General features: G+C 41.7%; 1 protein-coding gene across 2 annotated transcripts in view; it reads right to left on the reverse strand.

The window, feature by feature from the left end:
* Window positions 1–18,914, reverse strand: part of trrap (transformation/transcription domain-associated protein) — a 317,959-nt gene that overhangs the window by 59,465 nt on the left and 239,580 nt on the right. Inside the window, exons 59-63 of one of the 2 annotated variants that reach the window (XM_063059361.1) lie at window positions 18,676–18,711; window positions 16,433–16,698; window positions 14,493–14,593; window positions 8,150–8,351; window positions 5,790–5,954 (exon numbers count right to left, since the gene is read on the reverse strand). In XM_063059361.1, coding sequence (XP_062915431.1) covers window positions 5,790–5,954; window positions 8,150–8,351; window positions 14,493–14,593; window positions 16,433–16,698; window positions 18,676–18,711 — 770 coding nt within the window. The remainder of the gene's footprint in view (window positions 1–5,789; window positions 5,955–8,149; window positions 8,352–14,492; window positions 14,594–16,432; window positions 16,699–18,675; window positions 18,712–18,914) is intronic. The other variant, XM_063059362.1, reaches the window with a different exon arrangement.

Below are 18,914 nucleotides of genomic sequence, written 5' to 3' on the forward strand. Positions count from 1 at the left end.
GCATGTAACGAGAGCGCCTTGGACCTCCAGGTGGTCCACTGCAGGGGTAATTGATAAGTTCGTGGCCTAAGGTAGAAAGAGAGGAGTTATACAGCTCTCGTTACATGCACGTGCAGTTCAACTGTTTGAGTGAAAATGCAGAAAGTTTGAAGTTAATAATTCATCTCCTTCTACTTTAGGCCACGAACTTATCAATCACCCTTGCTGTGGACCACTTTCTGGAGGTCTAAGACGCCGACTTCGACAAGGAGGGATACATATGCTCCACGACTGCTGGACTAAGTGTGTAAATGTAGGAAAAATAAATGTGCTAGGTTTTCTAAAATTGACTCCTTCTACCTTAGGCCATGAACTTATCAATCACCCCTCATAGGTGCACCTCAAGATTATGTGCACCATTGAGGACATCTACAAGAGGTAGTGGCATCCATTATTAATGACTCTCATCACCCAGGAAATGCCCTCTTCTCATTGCTGTCATCAGGGAGGAGGTAAACTTACACTCCATGTTTTGTGAACAGCTTCCTCCCCTTTGCCAACAGAGTTTTGAATGGGCCATGAACAATGAACACTACGTCACTATTTTGCTCTTTTTTTGCATTACTTATGTATAGTGTATATTCCTTATTGTAACTTATTATAATTTTTATAGTATTGCACTGTACTGCTGTTGTAAAAGAATACATTTCACAGCATATGTCAGTGATAAAAAACCTGATTCTGATACCTCTGTACCAGTTATCCAGCATCCTTCTCATTCTCCTCCATCAGATTTCTGAACGATCCATGAATCTATCAACACTACCTCGCTATTCTTCGTTTGCACTTCATAGAAGAATGGGGGATCCCATTGAAACCCATCAAATACTGAAAGGTTACAGGGAGAAGGCAAGAGAATGGGGTTGAGAGGGGAACATAAATCAGCCATGATCAAGTGGTGGAGCAGACCCCATGGGCCAAATGGCCTAATTCTGCTCTCTTGTCTTACGGACTTTTTTTATTTAATTGTAACTTTTGTTTGTTCTTATGTCATGCACAACAAATTCCACAGCGCGATAATAAACCTGATTCTGGCCCTGGGTGGAAATGACTATCCAAGAGCTGGAATGCGAGGGATAACACTGTAGATATTTGAAGAGCTATTGCACTGTATTAAATCGGGATGGTTAGGCGGTCACATGAAATCACATTTCTCTCCAAACACCATTCGCAAATTACTGTACTGTTGCTGAAATTTGATGTTCCATCGCCCACCAACTTCAATAGACTGCATTCCATTAGTCTGTATCTTTTGAGTTAAATTCATGCCTTCGATAATAACATTACAAAAATAACTGAGACTGAGTAATGTTGTGTCAGCATTAATTGGTGAAATCCAGCCATCAAATTTCAGCACTATTTACTACGTGCCAAATAGCTGCACTCATGCAGATAATGAGGAAAAAAGAGAAAAGCATAATGACATCAACCAGTCCTTATATTAAGCCACAATTCTCAAAGGACTCAACACTGCGCTCTGGTTTTGCCTATTACAGGAGAATCTTGTGCACTGTTAATAGCAATAACGGTGCAAAATAGCCACTTAATGTACAAGGGTATCAGAATCAGCTTCAATATCACTGGCCTATGTCGTGAAATTTGTTGTTACGCAGCAGCAGTCCACCACAATACATAATAATAAAAAGTTCTATAAATTACAAGAGATATATATAAATTAAATTAAGTAGTGCAAAAAGAATGCAAAAAAAAAGGGTGGGGTAGAATTCATGGGCTCATTGTCCATTTGGACATCTGATGGAGCTGTTCCTGTAACGTTGATTTTGTGTCTTCAGGTACGTCCTCCTTGATGGTAGCAATGAGAAGAGAGCCCCTCCTGGGTGATGAGGGTCGTTAATGACAGATGCTGCCTTCTCGAGCCTCCCGTACCTAATAAAGTGGTCACTGAGTGCGTGTTTGTGGTCTTCTGCTGCTGTAGCCCATCCACTTCGAGGTTCAACGTGCTGTGTGTTCAGAGATGCTCTTCTGCACAACACAGTTGTAACACGTAGATACTTGAGTTACTGTCACCTTCCTGTCAGCTCAAACTAGTCTGGCCATTCTTCTCTGAACTCTCTCATTAACAAGGTGTTTTCATCCATAGAACTGCCGTTCACTGGATGTTTTTTTTAAGTTTATCGCACCATTCTCTATAAACTCTATAAGACTGTTATATGTGAAAAGTCCAGGAGATTAGCTGTTTTTGAGATACTCAAACCTTCTCGTCCAGCACCAACAAACATTCTACAGTCAAAGTCACTTCTGGATCACATTTCTGATGTATGGTCTGAACAACTGAACCTCTTGACCGTGTTTGCATGCTTTTATGCAGAGTTGCTGCCACATGATTGGCTGACTAGCAGGTACATAGGTGTATCTAATAAAGTGGCCACTGATTGTAAATACTGGCAGTGACTTAAGAGTTTGCAGTTACTAATGAAGTGCTGAATTGTGCTGATAATTTTCCTGAATTATATCTCTCATCCTGTTACCAAGAACAGTGACAATGAATAGACACATCTGCTAGAGGAAGTAACTACTCAGCTTCTTGCTCTTGCTCAGTCATTCAACGAAAAGTTAGAGTATTAAAGCAGGTATGTCATGCTGAGGCTCTATAAAGCATCACTGGTCAGACCACACTTGTATTGCGAGCTGTTTAGGCCCCTTATCTAAGAAAGGAGAATGTCATATACAATAGTTCATCTCTATGCGTGAACACACATCATAGTTCAACAGTCTCTGATTTATTATCTTGTACATTATTGCACATTGCTATACTACTATTATATTATAGACAATAGACAATAGGTGCAGGAGTAGGCCATTCAGCCCTTCGAGCCAGCACCACCATTCACTGTGATCATGGCTGATCATCCACAATCAGTACCCCGTTCCTGCCCTATCCCCATACCCCTTCACTCTGCTATCTTTAAGAGCTCTATCTAACTATTATTATTACTAATTTTATATTATCATTATTCTGTATTTATTATTAGTTAGAAGTGTGTTTTTAAATATTGCTGCTGTAACTGAAGAATTTCCTACTCGGGATCATTAAAGTATTATTATTATTGTTATTTAGTTTAGAGATGAGGAGGAACTTATTCCGCCAGAGTGTGGTGAATCTGTGGAATTCGTCACCACTGACAGCTGTGGAAGCCAAGTCATTAGATATATTTAAAGCTGAAGTTGATAGGTATTTGATTACTAAGGGTGTCGAAGGTTATGGGGAGAAGGCAGGAGAAAGGGGTTGAGAGGAATAACTCAGTGGAGCAGATTAGACGGGCTGAATGGCCTAATTCTTATGGTCTAAAATCACAACTCATCTGTATAACTACGGAGGCCAATCAGAATCAATGATCTCAGTTGTGAAAAGACATGGGAACAAGTTCTGGGGTTCCATCAGCCTGTATGTAAAGTGCTCTCTCATTGGGCAGCTGAGCGGCACAACAGACAGAACTGTTGCCTCATGCAGCTCCAACAAAACCAGCTTCAATCCTGACCATAGGAGCTGTCCATGCGGAGCTTGCATGCTCTCTCTGCGACCCTGTGGTTTTCCCTCCCATGTGCAGGTTGGTATGTTAACTGGTGACTGTAAAGTGGACCTACTGGAGAGGGAAGTATCACAGACAGTCACACAGCACTGAAGCAGGCCCTTTGGCCCAACTGGTCAATGCCAACCACAATACCACATCGAAGGTAGTCCTAACCGATCACAATTGGTATGTATCTGTAATGAAATAGCTATGGACAGAGGTGAACCCAAATGCAGAGTAGGTCTAGAATTCACACAGACTTAGAATCGAAATAAACAAGACAAAAGCAAATGAAATCCAAAGGCGAATCACAAACAGTAATACGAGAAATAGAACTCCTACAATTGAGCACAGAATGCTCAGCCCGAGGCTGAGTACAGACTTTCCATGATTGAATACGGCAGACAATAATTGGCAGCCTTAGACTTAAAGGAGGAATGGTAGCTAACCATACTCGAGGGAATTGGATCACCAAAATCTGGATGCCTGTCACTGTTCAGTCAGGACCATGACAGCATCCCTTTCCTATCCACAATGCAACTTCCTTTGACCGTTTTTTCCATATACTTACCCAACCTTTGGATGAAAGAGTTGCTCCTCATATTCTGATTAAATTTCTCTCCTCTCACCTTAATCCTATGCTGACCAAAGTGCTGATCTGCTTGTTCCACTTACCCACATTCGCCCCATTATTCCTCTAACCCTTTCCTATCCATAAAGTTATTCAAGTGTCCCTTGAATATATTGCACCTACTTCAACCACTTTCTCAGTTCCATTACTCTCCACCTTCTCCACGAAGAAGTTATCCCTCAAGTGACTTTTACATTTTTCCCCTCTCACCGTAAAAGCATCACCTCCAGTACTTCGTTTCCTTTTGCTGGGGGGAGAAAAGACTGCGTGCATTCACACTATTATGCCCTATTGAAGTCAGTTTAGCATTTCTAAATTCAAACTACATTTATTAACAAGGTATGTATACTATATACAACCTTGAGATTTGTCTAACTGGCAGCCACAAAACAAAACCCAAGAGAACTCATTAAAAAAAAGACAGTCAAACACTCAATGCGCAGAAAAGAAAAACAAATTGTGCAAACAATAAAAGTAAACAAATAACATTCAGAACTGAAGTTCACACAAATGAGTCGACAGTCACAAAGCCAGTCATCACTATGGGTGATGCTAGAGCCCATCAGTTCAAAATCAGAATCAGGTTTAATATCACTGGTATATATCGCAAGTTTTGATGTTTTGCGGCAGCAATACATAACAAAAAAATATTATATATATATTTAATATATTTAGATTAATATATATATTTAGATAAGTAGTGTAAAAAGAAAGCAAAAAAGAAAAAAAAAGTGAGGTAGTGCACCTGGGTTCATTGTCCATTCAGAACTCTGATGGCAGAGAGTAAGAAGCTGTCCCCTGACATTCCTCATTCTCTCATTACCAGTCCTGCTCCCTCAGCTGACATCCCCTTCCTCCCTATTTTTATCCCTCCACCCACCTCTTCCTCGACTGACATTCTTCCTCTGTTATGATGCCCTTCCTCCATGACATCCTCCCCCCAATAACCCCTCTTCGCCCACTGACGTCTCTCCCTCTGACTCGCGTCCCTCTTTCCCTCATAACAACTCTGTCCTTCACACCTCTTCTGAAACATGTGTTCAAGACACTTTTTGAGGCGACATTGTGGAACTTTTCACAAAATACTCTAGGATACTCAGAATAAGAACCAAATTCAGAATCAGAATCAGGTTTAATATCACTAGCGTATGTTGTGAAATACAGTGTTTTGCGGAAGCAGAAAATTACAATACATAATAAAAAGCTATAAATTACAATAAGATATATACATATATATTAAATCAGTAGTGCAAAAACAAAAAAAAAACTGAGGTAGTGTACATAGCTTCATTGTCCATTCAGAAATCTGATGCAGAGGGGAAGAAGCTGCTCCTAAAACATTGAGCGTGTGTCTTTTTACACTAATTCAGTTTGGTCTGTTATACTTTGCACCATTCTGCTGTTTTGTCCTCGTTGCTACGTTTATTGCTGTATTTACTATGACCATGTGTGAAGCTTATTCTGTGAGTCTCACGCTAGTGAGAAATTTCATTTCACCCTAGGGTCTGTGTGTGTGTGTGTGTGTGTGTGTGTGTGTGTGTGTGTGTGTGTGTGTGTGTGTGTGTAGAAACTGAACCTGGACATACTTGGCTGATGAGGTTGAGGAGAAGTTTGCCCTCTGAGCCAACCAGGCAAGTCAGGAGCTGAGGAATCCAAGCAAGCCACTGGACAGGAGGCACGCCAATGCAGTACTTGTCCACAGCGTCTGCCAGCGTGTTCTTCTCATCGTCAAAACTCAGGAGCCAAAGGACCTGGGAAATGAGGGCATAAAAGAACTGAGGACTTAGAAGCAAATCAGGAGCATCTTCAAAGCCAAAGTATAATTTATTATCAAAGTACTTATATGTTACCATGTACCATCTCGAGATTCATTTTCTTGGGGGCTTTCACAGGATAATAAAGAAATACAATAGAATTTACGAAAAAAACTATGAACAACCATTGTGCAAAATAAGACAAATTATGTAAATAAAAAGAATAATACTGAGAACATGAGTTGTAAAGAATCCTTTAATTTGAGTCTGTAGGTTGTAGAAGCAGTTCAGAGTTGAGGTTATCCATACCAGTTAGGAGCATGAGGGTAATAATGGTTCCTAGTGGTCTGGGACCTAAAGCACCTTTACTTCCTGCCCAAGGTACTAGTGAGAAGAGGGCATGGAATGGGTGGTGGGGGCCTTTGATGATGGACGTTGCTTTCTCGTGGTAGTGCTCCTTGTAAATGTATTCAATGATCGGGAGAGCTTTGCCTGTGCTCAACTGGACTGTATCCACCACCTTCAATAGACTTTGACTTTCTCGGGTGTTGATCTTCACATACCAAAAATAAATACAATTCTGGAATGGAGTAGGAGGGTGGCTGTAGCTTCTCTTTGTTGGAGAGCACAGAACTTAGGATGTGGTCTCAGGAAAAAAGTACGATGAGGAGGAGAAATTTCTTGAAGGCAGAGAACCTTTAATTCCCTGTGCCATGAAGGAGTGGATACTCAACCGATGAATTTATTCAAGGTTGATTTTTAGGTAAGGATAGAAAACATGTGGATTGCCATTATGGAATGTAATTCAGACCCTTTGGTCCATCACGTCTATGCCATTCATGATGCCAATTTAATCTGTACATCTGCCTACTCTATCCCAAAACTGCCGTGCAAGTTGATAGGGTGCTTATGAAGGCGCATGAACTATCGGTCTTAATTAGCCAGGAGATTGAGCTCGAGAGCCAAGTGGTAAAGTTGCAGCTCTATAAAATCCTGGTTACACCACACTTGGAATAAATTTGTTATCAAAGTACACAGGTCACCGTATACAACCCTGAGATTCATTTTCTTGTAGGTATACTCAGTAAATCCAATAAACATAATAGAATGAGTGAAAGACCCCACCAATGGGGCAGACAACCAGGGTGCAAACCACCACAAACTGTGCAAATACAAAAAGATAATAACAATAGATAAATAAGCAATAATAGTTTGCATCTTGTTGTTTGATTGTTTGTGGTTTTTGTATTGCTATATTTACACTCTATTCTTGGTTGGTGCGGCTGTAACGAAACCAATTTCCCTCGGGATTAATAAAGTATATCTATCTATCTATATATCAAAAACATGAGATGAAGAGACATTAAAAATGAGATCATAGGTTGAGGGAACAGTTCAGTGGAGTGAAGTTATCCCCTTTGGTTCAAGAGCCTGATGGTTGAGGGGTAATTCCTGAGGGGTTGGTTCCTGAACCTGGTGGAGGGAGTCCTGAGGCTCCTGTACCTTTTTCCTGATGGTAGTAGTGCGAAGAAAGAATGACCTAGGTGGTGTGGGTCCCTGATGACGGATGCTGCTTTCCTGAATATTGTATTTAGTTCTGGTCGCCTCATTATAGAAACTTTGGAGTGGATGCAAAGATGAGAACTAGGATATGCCTGGAATGGAGAGTATGTATTATGAGGAAAGGCTGAGTGAGCTAGGGATTTTCTCTTTTGAGCAAAGGAGGATGAGAGGCAACTTGATACAAATGTAGGAGATTGTAAATGACATACATCAAGTGGACAGCCAGAGAACCTTTTCCCTCAGGGCAGAAACAGGTAATACCGGGGAGCATAATTTTTAAAGTGATTAGAGGAAAGTATAAGGGGAGGGATGTCAGAAGTAAGCTGCTTTTTTTTTTAAACAGTGTTGAGTATGTGAAATGTGCTGCCTAGGGTGTGGTAGAGGCAGATTCATTAGGGACATCTAAAGAAACTCGTGAATAGGCAGATGGATGATAGAAAAATGGAATGCTATGTGGGAGAGAAGGGTTAGATTGACCTTAGAGAACATTAAAATGTCGGCACAACATTGCGGGCTGCAGGGCCTATGATGTGCGGTAATGTTCTATGTTCAATGTATGATCTTACTCACTGGTTTATGTGTTTGGTTTATAGCCTGTTCTCCAGGATTTCAGTGGATGTTGTCCTCACCTTAGCTAGGTACTTCCTCGATTTGCTCTCATTCTGGTGTCGGCAGGCATGCAGGTAGCAGGTGATGGCCGACACACCAAGGTGAAGCTGCCTTTCTTTGACAAAGATGTTCTCCAGGTAGTCACCCCACATTGCCCAGGCTTTTACCAGCACATCGTGCATCTGAACGGCTGCGGAAAATGCTTTATTTGCTTCCTCAGACCTGTGTGAACAGAGCAAAAGCGAAAATAAGCACAGGCAAAATCCAAGGATGGAATTCCAAGCCCATGGCACTGCTGCTGAGATGAACGGAGGCTCTTCGTCAACGTTTACTCACTAAACATCTGGCAATAAAAATGAAAACTGCAGCAAACTGTCAGGTCAGCAGAAAAGGAAATTGGCTGCAGTTGACCATCACTGCAGGACTTGTATGTGTCCAAGACAAAAAAGCGAGCAAGAAAAAAATCATTGTTGACACTACCCACCCTGCAAACTGCCTTTTTGCAAAAGCTCCCTTCCGGTAAGCACTATAGGGCTATTAAAACAAAAACTTCACGCCATCTTAAAAGTTTTTCCCCCCAGGCAGTTAGTCTGATCAACCATTCTGATTACCTCCCCAACCCTCTCCATGTATTACCCACATCACTACACAGTACAGTAAACACTTTTCATAATGTTGTTTACATTTTAAATACATGCTGGTATCTATGTAGTCATGCACGTTTATTCCATATCCATACTCTAATCTCTAACTTTATATAATTCTTAATAATTGTTAAATGCTTTTTTGTTACATGTTGCACCCTGACCAACACACCAATTTATCTGGTAGACAAAGTTGACCGTTGAGCTGATCTAAATTCTACATGCACTTGTCAATAGCTCTTGAGAAAGCACAAACGGCCAGATTAGCTACTTTTTCAAAGGACTTGGAATAATGTATGCAATTCTGGTTGCTAATGCAAAAGGGAGAATCTGCACATTAGAGATTCTGCAGATGCTGGAAATCCAGAGCAACACATACAAAACATTAGAGTAATTCAGCAGATCAGGCTGCATCCATGGAAATAAACAAATAGTCAACGTTTTAACCAAGACCCTTCAAAGTTCGAGTACGTTTATTATCAAAGTATGTATATGTAACACCCTGGGAAAGGTTTCACCGCTAACGTAACTGTCTTTCTGTAGAAGCTGCGTTTGGGTTATGGTTAGAGATAACGGGCACTTTGGAATGTGAGCCATCCACTAATGGGAGTGTGTTTTCATGTTGTGTGTCTGACACCGGTGTGAGCTGGGTCTTTTGTTCAGTGGGAGATGAAGGGAGAAGACACTGGAGAGAAGAGGTCATAGTTCTTGACCTGGAGCGGGGCCATGATCCGATGAAGGCTGGGGAGATCAAGGGAGGATCGGCGGTGAAAACCGTGAGCTCCAACGTGCACATTAGATATCTATCATACAACCTTGAGATTTGTCTCCCTATGGGCAGCCACAAAACAAAGAAACCCAAAAGAGCCCATTAAAAAAAACGTCAAACACCCAATGTGCAGAGTGAAAAAAAACAAATCATGGAAACAATAAAAGTAAGCAAATAGTGTCCACAAAGAGTCTGTCCACAGACCCTTAGTTCAGTACAGAACAGAGTAAATGTCATGGAGCAGCAAACTGAACTGGTCTGTCCCTTGCCTCGGGCCTCGATACCCTGAACTTTTCAATCTGGCCCGGCACCTGAATCGTCATCCAAACACTGGATTCAGTCACTTTGATCACTATGGGGCCTGGACCGCACCGCCTCTATTCGGCCTGTACCCGAACCTTCTAATTTGGGAGAGTGTAACAGTTTCAGAGTGTGCAGAGAAGATTCACAGGGATGTTGACTGGACTGGAGGACTTTATTATGGGGAGAGGTTGGATATCGTCCACAAAGGAGGCTGAGGGGAGACAGTAGGAACACTATTGGGCAGAATGGGCTGCATGTGGTGCAAACATGTGAAGGTTCTCCATAATGACTGTTTTATAGATTGCGATGCTGGGATGAGTCAGGATGTGAGGAAATGCCAGGGATATTAAGTTCAGTTGCAAATCTACCAGAAGCTCATGGAACAGAAGGAGTTCAAGGATCTGACTGTTTCCTGTACCACAGTTGTTTTAACCGTTACATGTGCCTTTGAGATATTACAATACAATTGCTTCTAGTGTTATTGTCATATGTACTGAGATGGAGTGAAAAACAGTGTGTTCTCCTCTATAGATGCTGCCTGACCTGCTGAGTTCCTCCAGTGTTTTGTGTGTGTGTTGCTCAAGAGTTTCAGGATCTGAACAATCTTGTGTCTTTAATTAATATTTAGTGCTTTTGCCTTTGACAACAGATGAGGTACATATTATACTGATATCTACCTCTTGTGTGAGGGTGGTTGAGTATTTAGTGATGCAGCATCGCAGACATTCACCACCACAGAAAACAGCCACGAAAATAGGCCCCAACTTTACAAGACTGCCGCTTCAAATCACCATTTCAAAGCAAGGGCATGGGGTATCCAGAAGACTGACAGATGAATCGTGCTCCCTAGTGATTGTATACCACAGAAGGAGTTCAAGGACCTGAGCAAACTGTTGGTATGGACAGGCCGCTGCACAGGACTGGATAAAGCTGCAGAGGGTTGTAGACCCAGCCACTCCATCATGGGGACCAGCCTCCCCAACATCCAGGACATCTTCAAATGGCGATACCTCAAGAAGGCATCACCCATCATTAAGGACCCCCACCACCAGGATGTGCCCTCTTCTCACTACTACAATCAGAGAGGAGTTACAGGAGCTGAAGATGTACACTCGAAGTTATAGGATCAGCTTCTTCTCCTCCACCATCAGATTTCTGAATGGTCCATGAACACTAACTCTTTATTGTTGCTCTATTTTTGCACTCACCTCTATAGCTCATATTCTCAATATTACTTATAACATATTTATATTTGTTTCTTTTTGCACTTGCAGTTTGTCTTATTTCGCACATTGATTGTTTATCCATCTCTGTGTGCAATTTTCACTGATTCAATTGTGTTTCTATCTACTGTGAATGCCCGCAAGAAAATCAATCTTGAGATATTTGTAATTTGATAATAAATTTACTTTGAACTTTGAATTTTCCACTTTTTAAAATATTTCTTATTGTACACTATGTAATTATTTTATGTCTTGCACTGCGCCATATGTCAGTGACAGTAAACCTGATTCTGATCACAGTTTGAAGCCAGCTTGAGTGCATGAGGCAGGGAGTGGGGAAGAGGGGCAGATGAGACCAGAAATATCTAAATGGGCAAGGAAGGGGGAAAATGATACGGCATGAAGCTGAGGGCCGTGAACCACTGAATGTGGCTGCTGAGCAATGTGGTTTGTGAGCACGCTGCACTGTAGACTGAAAAATTTCCCAAGTGTTTATCTTGCACAAAGGCAAGTTTAAACAGTAACATGCCAGTGAGGCTCAGCAGGTGAGGCAGCAGAGAAAGAGGAATAACATTTCAGCTCCATCCCAAATCAGAACTAGAATGAAAAATCCTTGACTTTTAACTCTCCTCACGTAGCTGGGGAAGGGGCAGATAAGATACAGAAGTTGTTAACTCTTCCCCTCCAGGCCAGAGAATCTAAAACCAGAGGACATAGGGTTCACATGAGACGAAAAAGATTTAAAAGGCACTTGAGTGGAGCTTTATCCCCTATGTCAGGGAGTCTAAAATTAGAGGTACAGGTCTAAGATGAGAGGAAAAAGAATTAAAATGGACCTGTGGGGAACTCAAAGGCCTGTTCCCTTGTTGTGTGGTGTGATGATATTTACTGGGTTATCCGATGAAAACATCCAAAAATCTCTGGCTTAAGCCATAATCTAGTTGAATGATGGCCAGTGTGATTTCCCGATTCAATGTCGTAGAACAAAGAACAGTACAGCACACCGACAGGCTTTTCAACCCACAATTTTGTACAGAATCAATTAAATTAGTAATCAAATGGCTAACTAATTTCTACTGCCCACGCAATGTCCATATCCTTCCATTTTCCTCACCTTCACGTGCCTATCTAAACATCTCTTAAAGGTCCCTAATATTTCTGCCTCTACCACCACCGCAGGCAGCGCATTACTGTCTTAACATCACTGCTTCAGATTTCTAGCACTGACAGTCTTGTGTAATGGTTAAAGACTGCCTTTAGATTGCCAAAATTAAAAGTAAATGTGTTTACTCAAAGAATTATGCAGCCTAAAGGGGTGGAAGGAGATGTGTGCAGGAGAGAAACACAAGAAGTGAAGTATCAATGAAAAGCAGGGGCACATTGTGAATTCTCCTTGACAATGTATAATTATCCACACATACAGGGCAGAGAAAGGCAGGGATGTACACTGCAGGCTTGGAACATCATACACTTGACAGCTCAACTCCGAGGCAAGGCGAGGAAATTGAGCTGGTCATCAAAGTGCACTCGCTTCAGTTGGGTGAGTATTGTCAGCTCCCAGCTGGAGCGCAGAGATGAAGCAGAGTTACAGATGCAAGGCTTCACACTGGGGAACAGGAGGGGGTGGAGAAAGAAAGGTTGCATTGAATTATCCTGCTGAGGCAGCACTCCATTAAGACCGTAAGACATAGGCGTAGAATTAGACCATTCAGCCCATCAGTTCCGCCATTCCACCATGGCTGATTTATTATCTCTCTCACCCCACTCTCCTGCCTTCTCCCCATAACCTTTGGCACCCTGACTAATCAAGAACCTATCAACCTCCACTTTAAATACACTCAATGAACTGGCCACAACAACGTCTGTGGCATCAAATTCCACGATTCACCACCCTCTGGCTATTCTAAAGGGATATCCTTCTATTCTGAGGCTGTGCCCTCTGGTCCTAGTCTCCTCCACTATAGGCAACATCATTTCTACATCCACTCAGCTGAGGCCTTCCAATATTTGATAGGTTTCAGTGAGATACCCCCTCATTCTTCTAAACCCTAGAAGCTATCAAATGCTCCTTCTATGTTAACTCTTTCATTTCCAGAATAATTCTTGTCATCCTCCTCTGAACCCTCTCCAATGCCAGCACATCCTTCCTTAGATAAGCAGCCCAAAACTTACTTGCTCCATTAACTGAAGGTGGAATATCAGCACTTGGGTGGAGGTGGGGGAGTGGGGAGAGGGATTAGAGTGTTGGTAGCCCATATTCCCTTCTTATTCAAATATGGAAGGATATGAAGCACTTTCTTGTCCCCCGGCTAAGCTTAAACATTAGCTTTGTTTGTCTCAGGTATATCAAAGCATACAATCCACAAGTCTTGCCATGCTTCTGTTGTCAACGTAGCATGTTCACGATTCACTAACCCTGGTATGTATGTTTTTGGAATGCAGGGGGAAACCAGAACACCTGGAGGTAACTCACAAGGTCATTGGGAGATCATGCAAATTGTGAACAGCAGTAGGAATTAAACCCCAATATTACAGACTGTGTTGTACAGTGCTGTGCTACCTGCTAGGATACCATGCCACCCCACTGAAAAGGATACAAGTAAATCCTGTCCCTTAAACCACTGGCACACCAATATTTCTCTCCAAATCACAAAGTTAGGTCAAACAGTGAATGAGACAAGAACCTTCATGGTAACCTTGAGGCACTGCCTCCAGAAAGCAACATCCATCGCCAACAGTCACACCGCCCAGGCCACACCATCTTCTCACAGTGACCATCAGGCAGGAGGTACAGAAACCCACAGTCCCATACCACCAAGTTCAAGAACAGTTACGTCCCTCCAGTTCATCAACCAACCAGCAAAACCCTTATCACCACAGTTTAGCAACACTACCACCACCTTTCAAATGGACTTTGTTTTAGCCTTTGTCATCATTCTTGTAAAAAATTGTGTCTAATTTATGCTTTTCTTGTGAGTGCTGCTTTTATGTATGCACCTTAGAAAATATATAACACATATAATCATACATATATATATACACACACACACACACACACACGTATATCAATATATAAAATACCATGTATTTATTTATATTTAAATTTAATTGGGATACATCGGAACTAGTACATATTAGTACACTTTGGGCCAATTGAGTAGCTACCCCAATTAGCCAAAGTTTCATGGAAATAGTTAAAAAGGTATAAAAAAGCAAAACTATCATTAACTGAGTAAAAATTTATACCTTAAATAGAACAAATTAGAACACTTCCAAAACCTCTATACTACTATACACACATACACAGAGAGATGTACAATTACACACATGCACATACATAGGCACACAGACACGCACACACTGCAAACAATGGCATTCTTTCTTTTAACAACATAGATTAAGTAGTGGCAGATTTTTTACATACTTGTTAATCTGAGCAAGAAACATTCCCTTCAAAGCGTAGAATTCTGCTGTCATCTCCTTGGTGAAGTACTTCAGGTTTGTCGATTCAATGACTTCCAAACCCTGCAGAGAAGAAAGTTGAACACTGAACGATTGATATTGAACACAGAACACTACTGCACAGTACTGACCCTTTGGTCCCCAATGCAGTGCCGACCTTTTAATATATTCCAAGATCAATCTAATCCTTCTCTCCTACATACCCTCTATCATCCATGTCCCTATCTAAGAGTTTCTTGCGTGTCCCTTATGTATCTGCCTCTACTACCACCCCAGAATGGACCTATTCGTAAAGTCCTAAACCAAATATTCTCACTGACCAACTGGGCAGTTAAATTAGTGGCCATATTTTAACTAGATTCTGAAGGCAGTGATTTACCTGACCATTTTTAACGAACCATAAAATCAACTATGCTCACCAATTATTGATTTTGCTGTGTTCTGATAAAAGTGTTCATAAATGTTTCCAATTCCCTCAAGTTAAACCCAAACACACTTCTTTCAAATCATATCTACCAATACACACTATTGTAATTGAGGACCCAACTGAAAACTTTTCTTCACTTCTCACCTATGGTTGTCACGACAGGACGACCCTCTGTTGGGTCACGAGTCCACCAGAGACAAAAATCAAGGAGTCCAAAGTGGACCCTTAACTCAGAGAGGTAGACTGCCAGTCAGTCTGTATTCTCACATATTACGAAAGACTCACCCAAATCCCTACAGATCCTGACTGGTTGCTTCACAGTCTGGTATGGGAGCTCCAATGCCCACCATCCCAGGATTGCAGGAAGCTGCAGAGGGCTGTAGACCCAGCCGGCTCCATCAGGCACACAACCGAGGGCAACTTTAAGAGGTGGGGCCTCAAGGCAGCGGCACACATCACTAAGGACCCTCACTATCTGGGACATGCCCTCTTCTTGTTATTATCATCAGGGAGATGATACAGGAGCCTGAAGGCCCACACTCAATGATTCAGAAACAGCTCCTTTCCCTCCACTACCAGAATTCTAGAGTCCACAAACCCCATCTTGTTATTCCTTTATTTGTGCTACTTATCGACTTTGTAATTAAGAGTTTTTGTCATCATACTGCTGTTGCAAAACAACAAACTTCACATGTAAGTCCTTAAGAAACAGAAGAAGAATCAGACAAATCAACCCATCGAATCTGCTGTGCCGCACAATCATGGCTAATTTATTATCCCTCTCAACCCCATTCTTCTCATAACCTTTGACGCCCTTACTAATCGAGAACTTATTAACTTCGGTTTTAAGTATACCCAATGACTTGGCAGCCTCAGCCCACCCTCTACACCCTGCTGATGAGTCTGCCTGACTTCCAGCAGACACATTTCTAACTGAAAGAGAGTCTTGTCACTACCAACACACAGAGAACAGAGACACGAGGGATTCTGTAGATGCTGGAAATCCATAGCAACACACACACAGAATGCTGGAGGAATCCAGCAGGTCAGGCAGCATCTATAGCGGGGAATAAACTGTCACGGTTTTCGGCTGGGACCATAAGAACAGAATTAGGCTATTCGGCCCACCAAATCTGCTCCCCCATTCCAACATGGTTAATTCATTATTCTTCTCAACCCCATTCTCCTGCCTTCTCCCCATAACCTTTGACACCCTTAATAATCAAAAACTTATCACCTTCCACTTCACAAATACCCAATGACTTTGCCTCCACGACTATCTGTGCCAATGAATTTCACAGATTTACCATCCAGTGACTCAAGAAATTCCTCCTCATCTCTGTTTAGTAATAATAAATGTCATTCTGAAGGAACTCATTATTAAATATCAGAAACATTTGACTGCTAGTTGGTCTCTCCTGCTGAAGGAAGATGTACGTGGAGGCGAGATACCATTATAAGCGATGATTGCCCACCTGCATGCATTCATTCTTGCCCATGACGCCCGCCTGCTGGAGATAGCATTTGACTTGCTGCCGGATCTTCTGGAAGCAGTCCACGATGGGCACGGTGGGAATAGTATGGATGCGGCTGAGGATATCGAGGGCCACGTTCACCAGGCCTTGCTTACGGGCGATCTTGCCATACTGGATTATGGCAGAGGCGGAAGCATGGACTCCTAGCATGGCGTTGTTGGAGTTGGGGTCATGCTGAGAGCTGTTCTCATAGGCCGCCACAATAGCTTTAAGAGGACAGAGAGAATTAAAACTGTACATTACTTTCAAATTTGAAGTAAAGTCACAGAGACAGGTGTTGACAGGTGAGATTATCATTAAATGAGCTCGTATATTGGTGATATAGACTCAATATTATAGAGTCATACAGCACTGAAACAGGTAATAGGCCCTTTTGCCCATTTAGTCCCATTTGCCCGCACTTCAACTAAAATTCTGGATCAGATCATTTTGAAATATTTCAGTAGCGATTGAGAGCTGCTGGTGTACATTTACACATGAAAGATGAGTATTGTATTGCAATTCTCTTACTGACTTGGGCACAGGATGAACTGCTTGGCACTTGATAATATTAGTATAATAATTTCAGTCCGTAAGACATAGGAGCAGAATTAGGCATTTGGCCCATTGAATCTGCTCTGCCATTCTATCATGACCGATTTATTTTCCCTCTCAATCCATTCTCCTGCCTTCTCCTTGTAACCTTTGACATCCTTACTAATCAAGAACTTATCAATATCCTCTTTTAATATACCCAATGAACTGGCCTCCACAGCCGCCTGTGGCAAGGAATTCCACAAAATATTCTCTCCTCCTTTCTCCCATTTTCCCTGCACGTAAAAGCTTATTCCTTTTTATCATCCTCCAGTTTTGATGAAAGGTTATCGACCTGAAACACTAACTTTTTCTCCCTCTACAGATGCTGCCTGACCACCTGAGGGTTTCCAGCATTGTATGTTCTAAAAAAAAATTCACCAATTTCAGCTTTCAAATTTTTAAGTGCTCTGGAATATTGAACTTTTAAGGAAACTGAATTGGTCTTTGAGCACGCAATGACTTTAACACATTCATTATCAATGGCATGGGTCGCTTTCCCTCTCAAAACTGAACAGGAACATCAGGAGCAATTCATAATCTGGATTCTGCAAATGCTGGAAATCTTGAGTAACACACACACAATGCTGAAGGAACTCAGCAGGTCAGGCAGCATCTATGGAGGGGAGTAAACAGTTGCATTTCGAGCCGAAACCCTACACAGTCTAGAAATCTGATTCCCTCTAGTTTCAAAAAGATTGAAGAAAATCTTCATACAAAGTAAAAATAACAGCTTTACAGAAAAAATACCTTTTTTGTGACTCTCATGAGGCAGCGTAGCAATTAGCGCATTGCTTTACAGTGGCAGCAACTCGGGTTCAATCCCGTTTGTAAGTTCTCCCCATGACCATGCGGGTTTCCTCTGGGTGCTCCATTTCCTCCCACGTTGCAAAGACGTTCGGGTTAGTAGGATAATTGGTCACGTGGGTGTAATTGGGCAGCACGGGTTCGCTGGGCCGGAAGGGCCTGTTACTGTGTTGTATTCATTGAGAGGATAATAATGTCTCTGACAAAGTCTCTTTACAGCTCATTCCCAAATAATCTTGAACTGAATGGCTTGCTCAGAGATCACTTAAAAGTCAGCCACACAGTCACAGAGCTACATGTACAGTATATGAGTAAACTAGATTAGTTTTTAACAACAGTCCCATAGCTCTATTGCCATTACATACACAAGTTAGTTCTTTCTGACTAACAAAGTGAATTTAAGTCCCCAGATGCTCTGGGAGGAATTTGAACACATCACCAGATAAGCAGCCAGATGTGCCTAGATACTAATTTCATTACTGTGCTTTTGTACCCCGAATTACCAGTACCCTTAGTTAATTAAATTACATTAACTTAAGCACATGCTGATGTACCCTGAATTCAGAAATCTGCAAATTTAACCAGCTCATTTAAAGGCTCCATTGGCAGGTGCACCACACACAGAACATCTTAATCTTATAAATATATTCGCAGAGAGGAATAGTTTCACACACACAATCAGTTTAAGGTGCAGCCAGGTTTTACTTGGTAGGCAGTGATTTCTGAGGGTTTACACAAACACTTGCATGAGCTAAAACTCAAAGTCGCTTTGATTTTGTTTTACAAACTCGTTTGTTCCCTACCTGGTCTGCGTTTTGTATCTGCTGCAGTGGGTCCCACTGAAATGAATGGAAATGTGAAAAGTAGAAAATTTCCCAGAGTGTGCTATGGACAAAGTCTATTCAGTTACAGCTTCTAATCTCACTGTTTTACTGAATAAAAAAATCCCTTTGCATGAAAAGGAACCAGTAACCCCCTATTGAAATTCAACTTGCAGAGAAAATGATGCATTGAACAAAAGAGGCTATTCATATTCTCAGCA

Source organism: Mobula hypostoma, chromosome 9 (assembly GCF_963921235.1).
Source record: "Mobula hypostoma chromosome 9, sMobHyp1.1, whole genome shotgun sequence".
In the NCBI taxonomy this organism is placed as follows: domain Eukaryota; kingdom Metazoa; phylum Chordata; class Chondrichthyes; order Myliobatiformes; family Myliobatidae; genus Mobula; species Mobula hypostoma.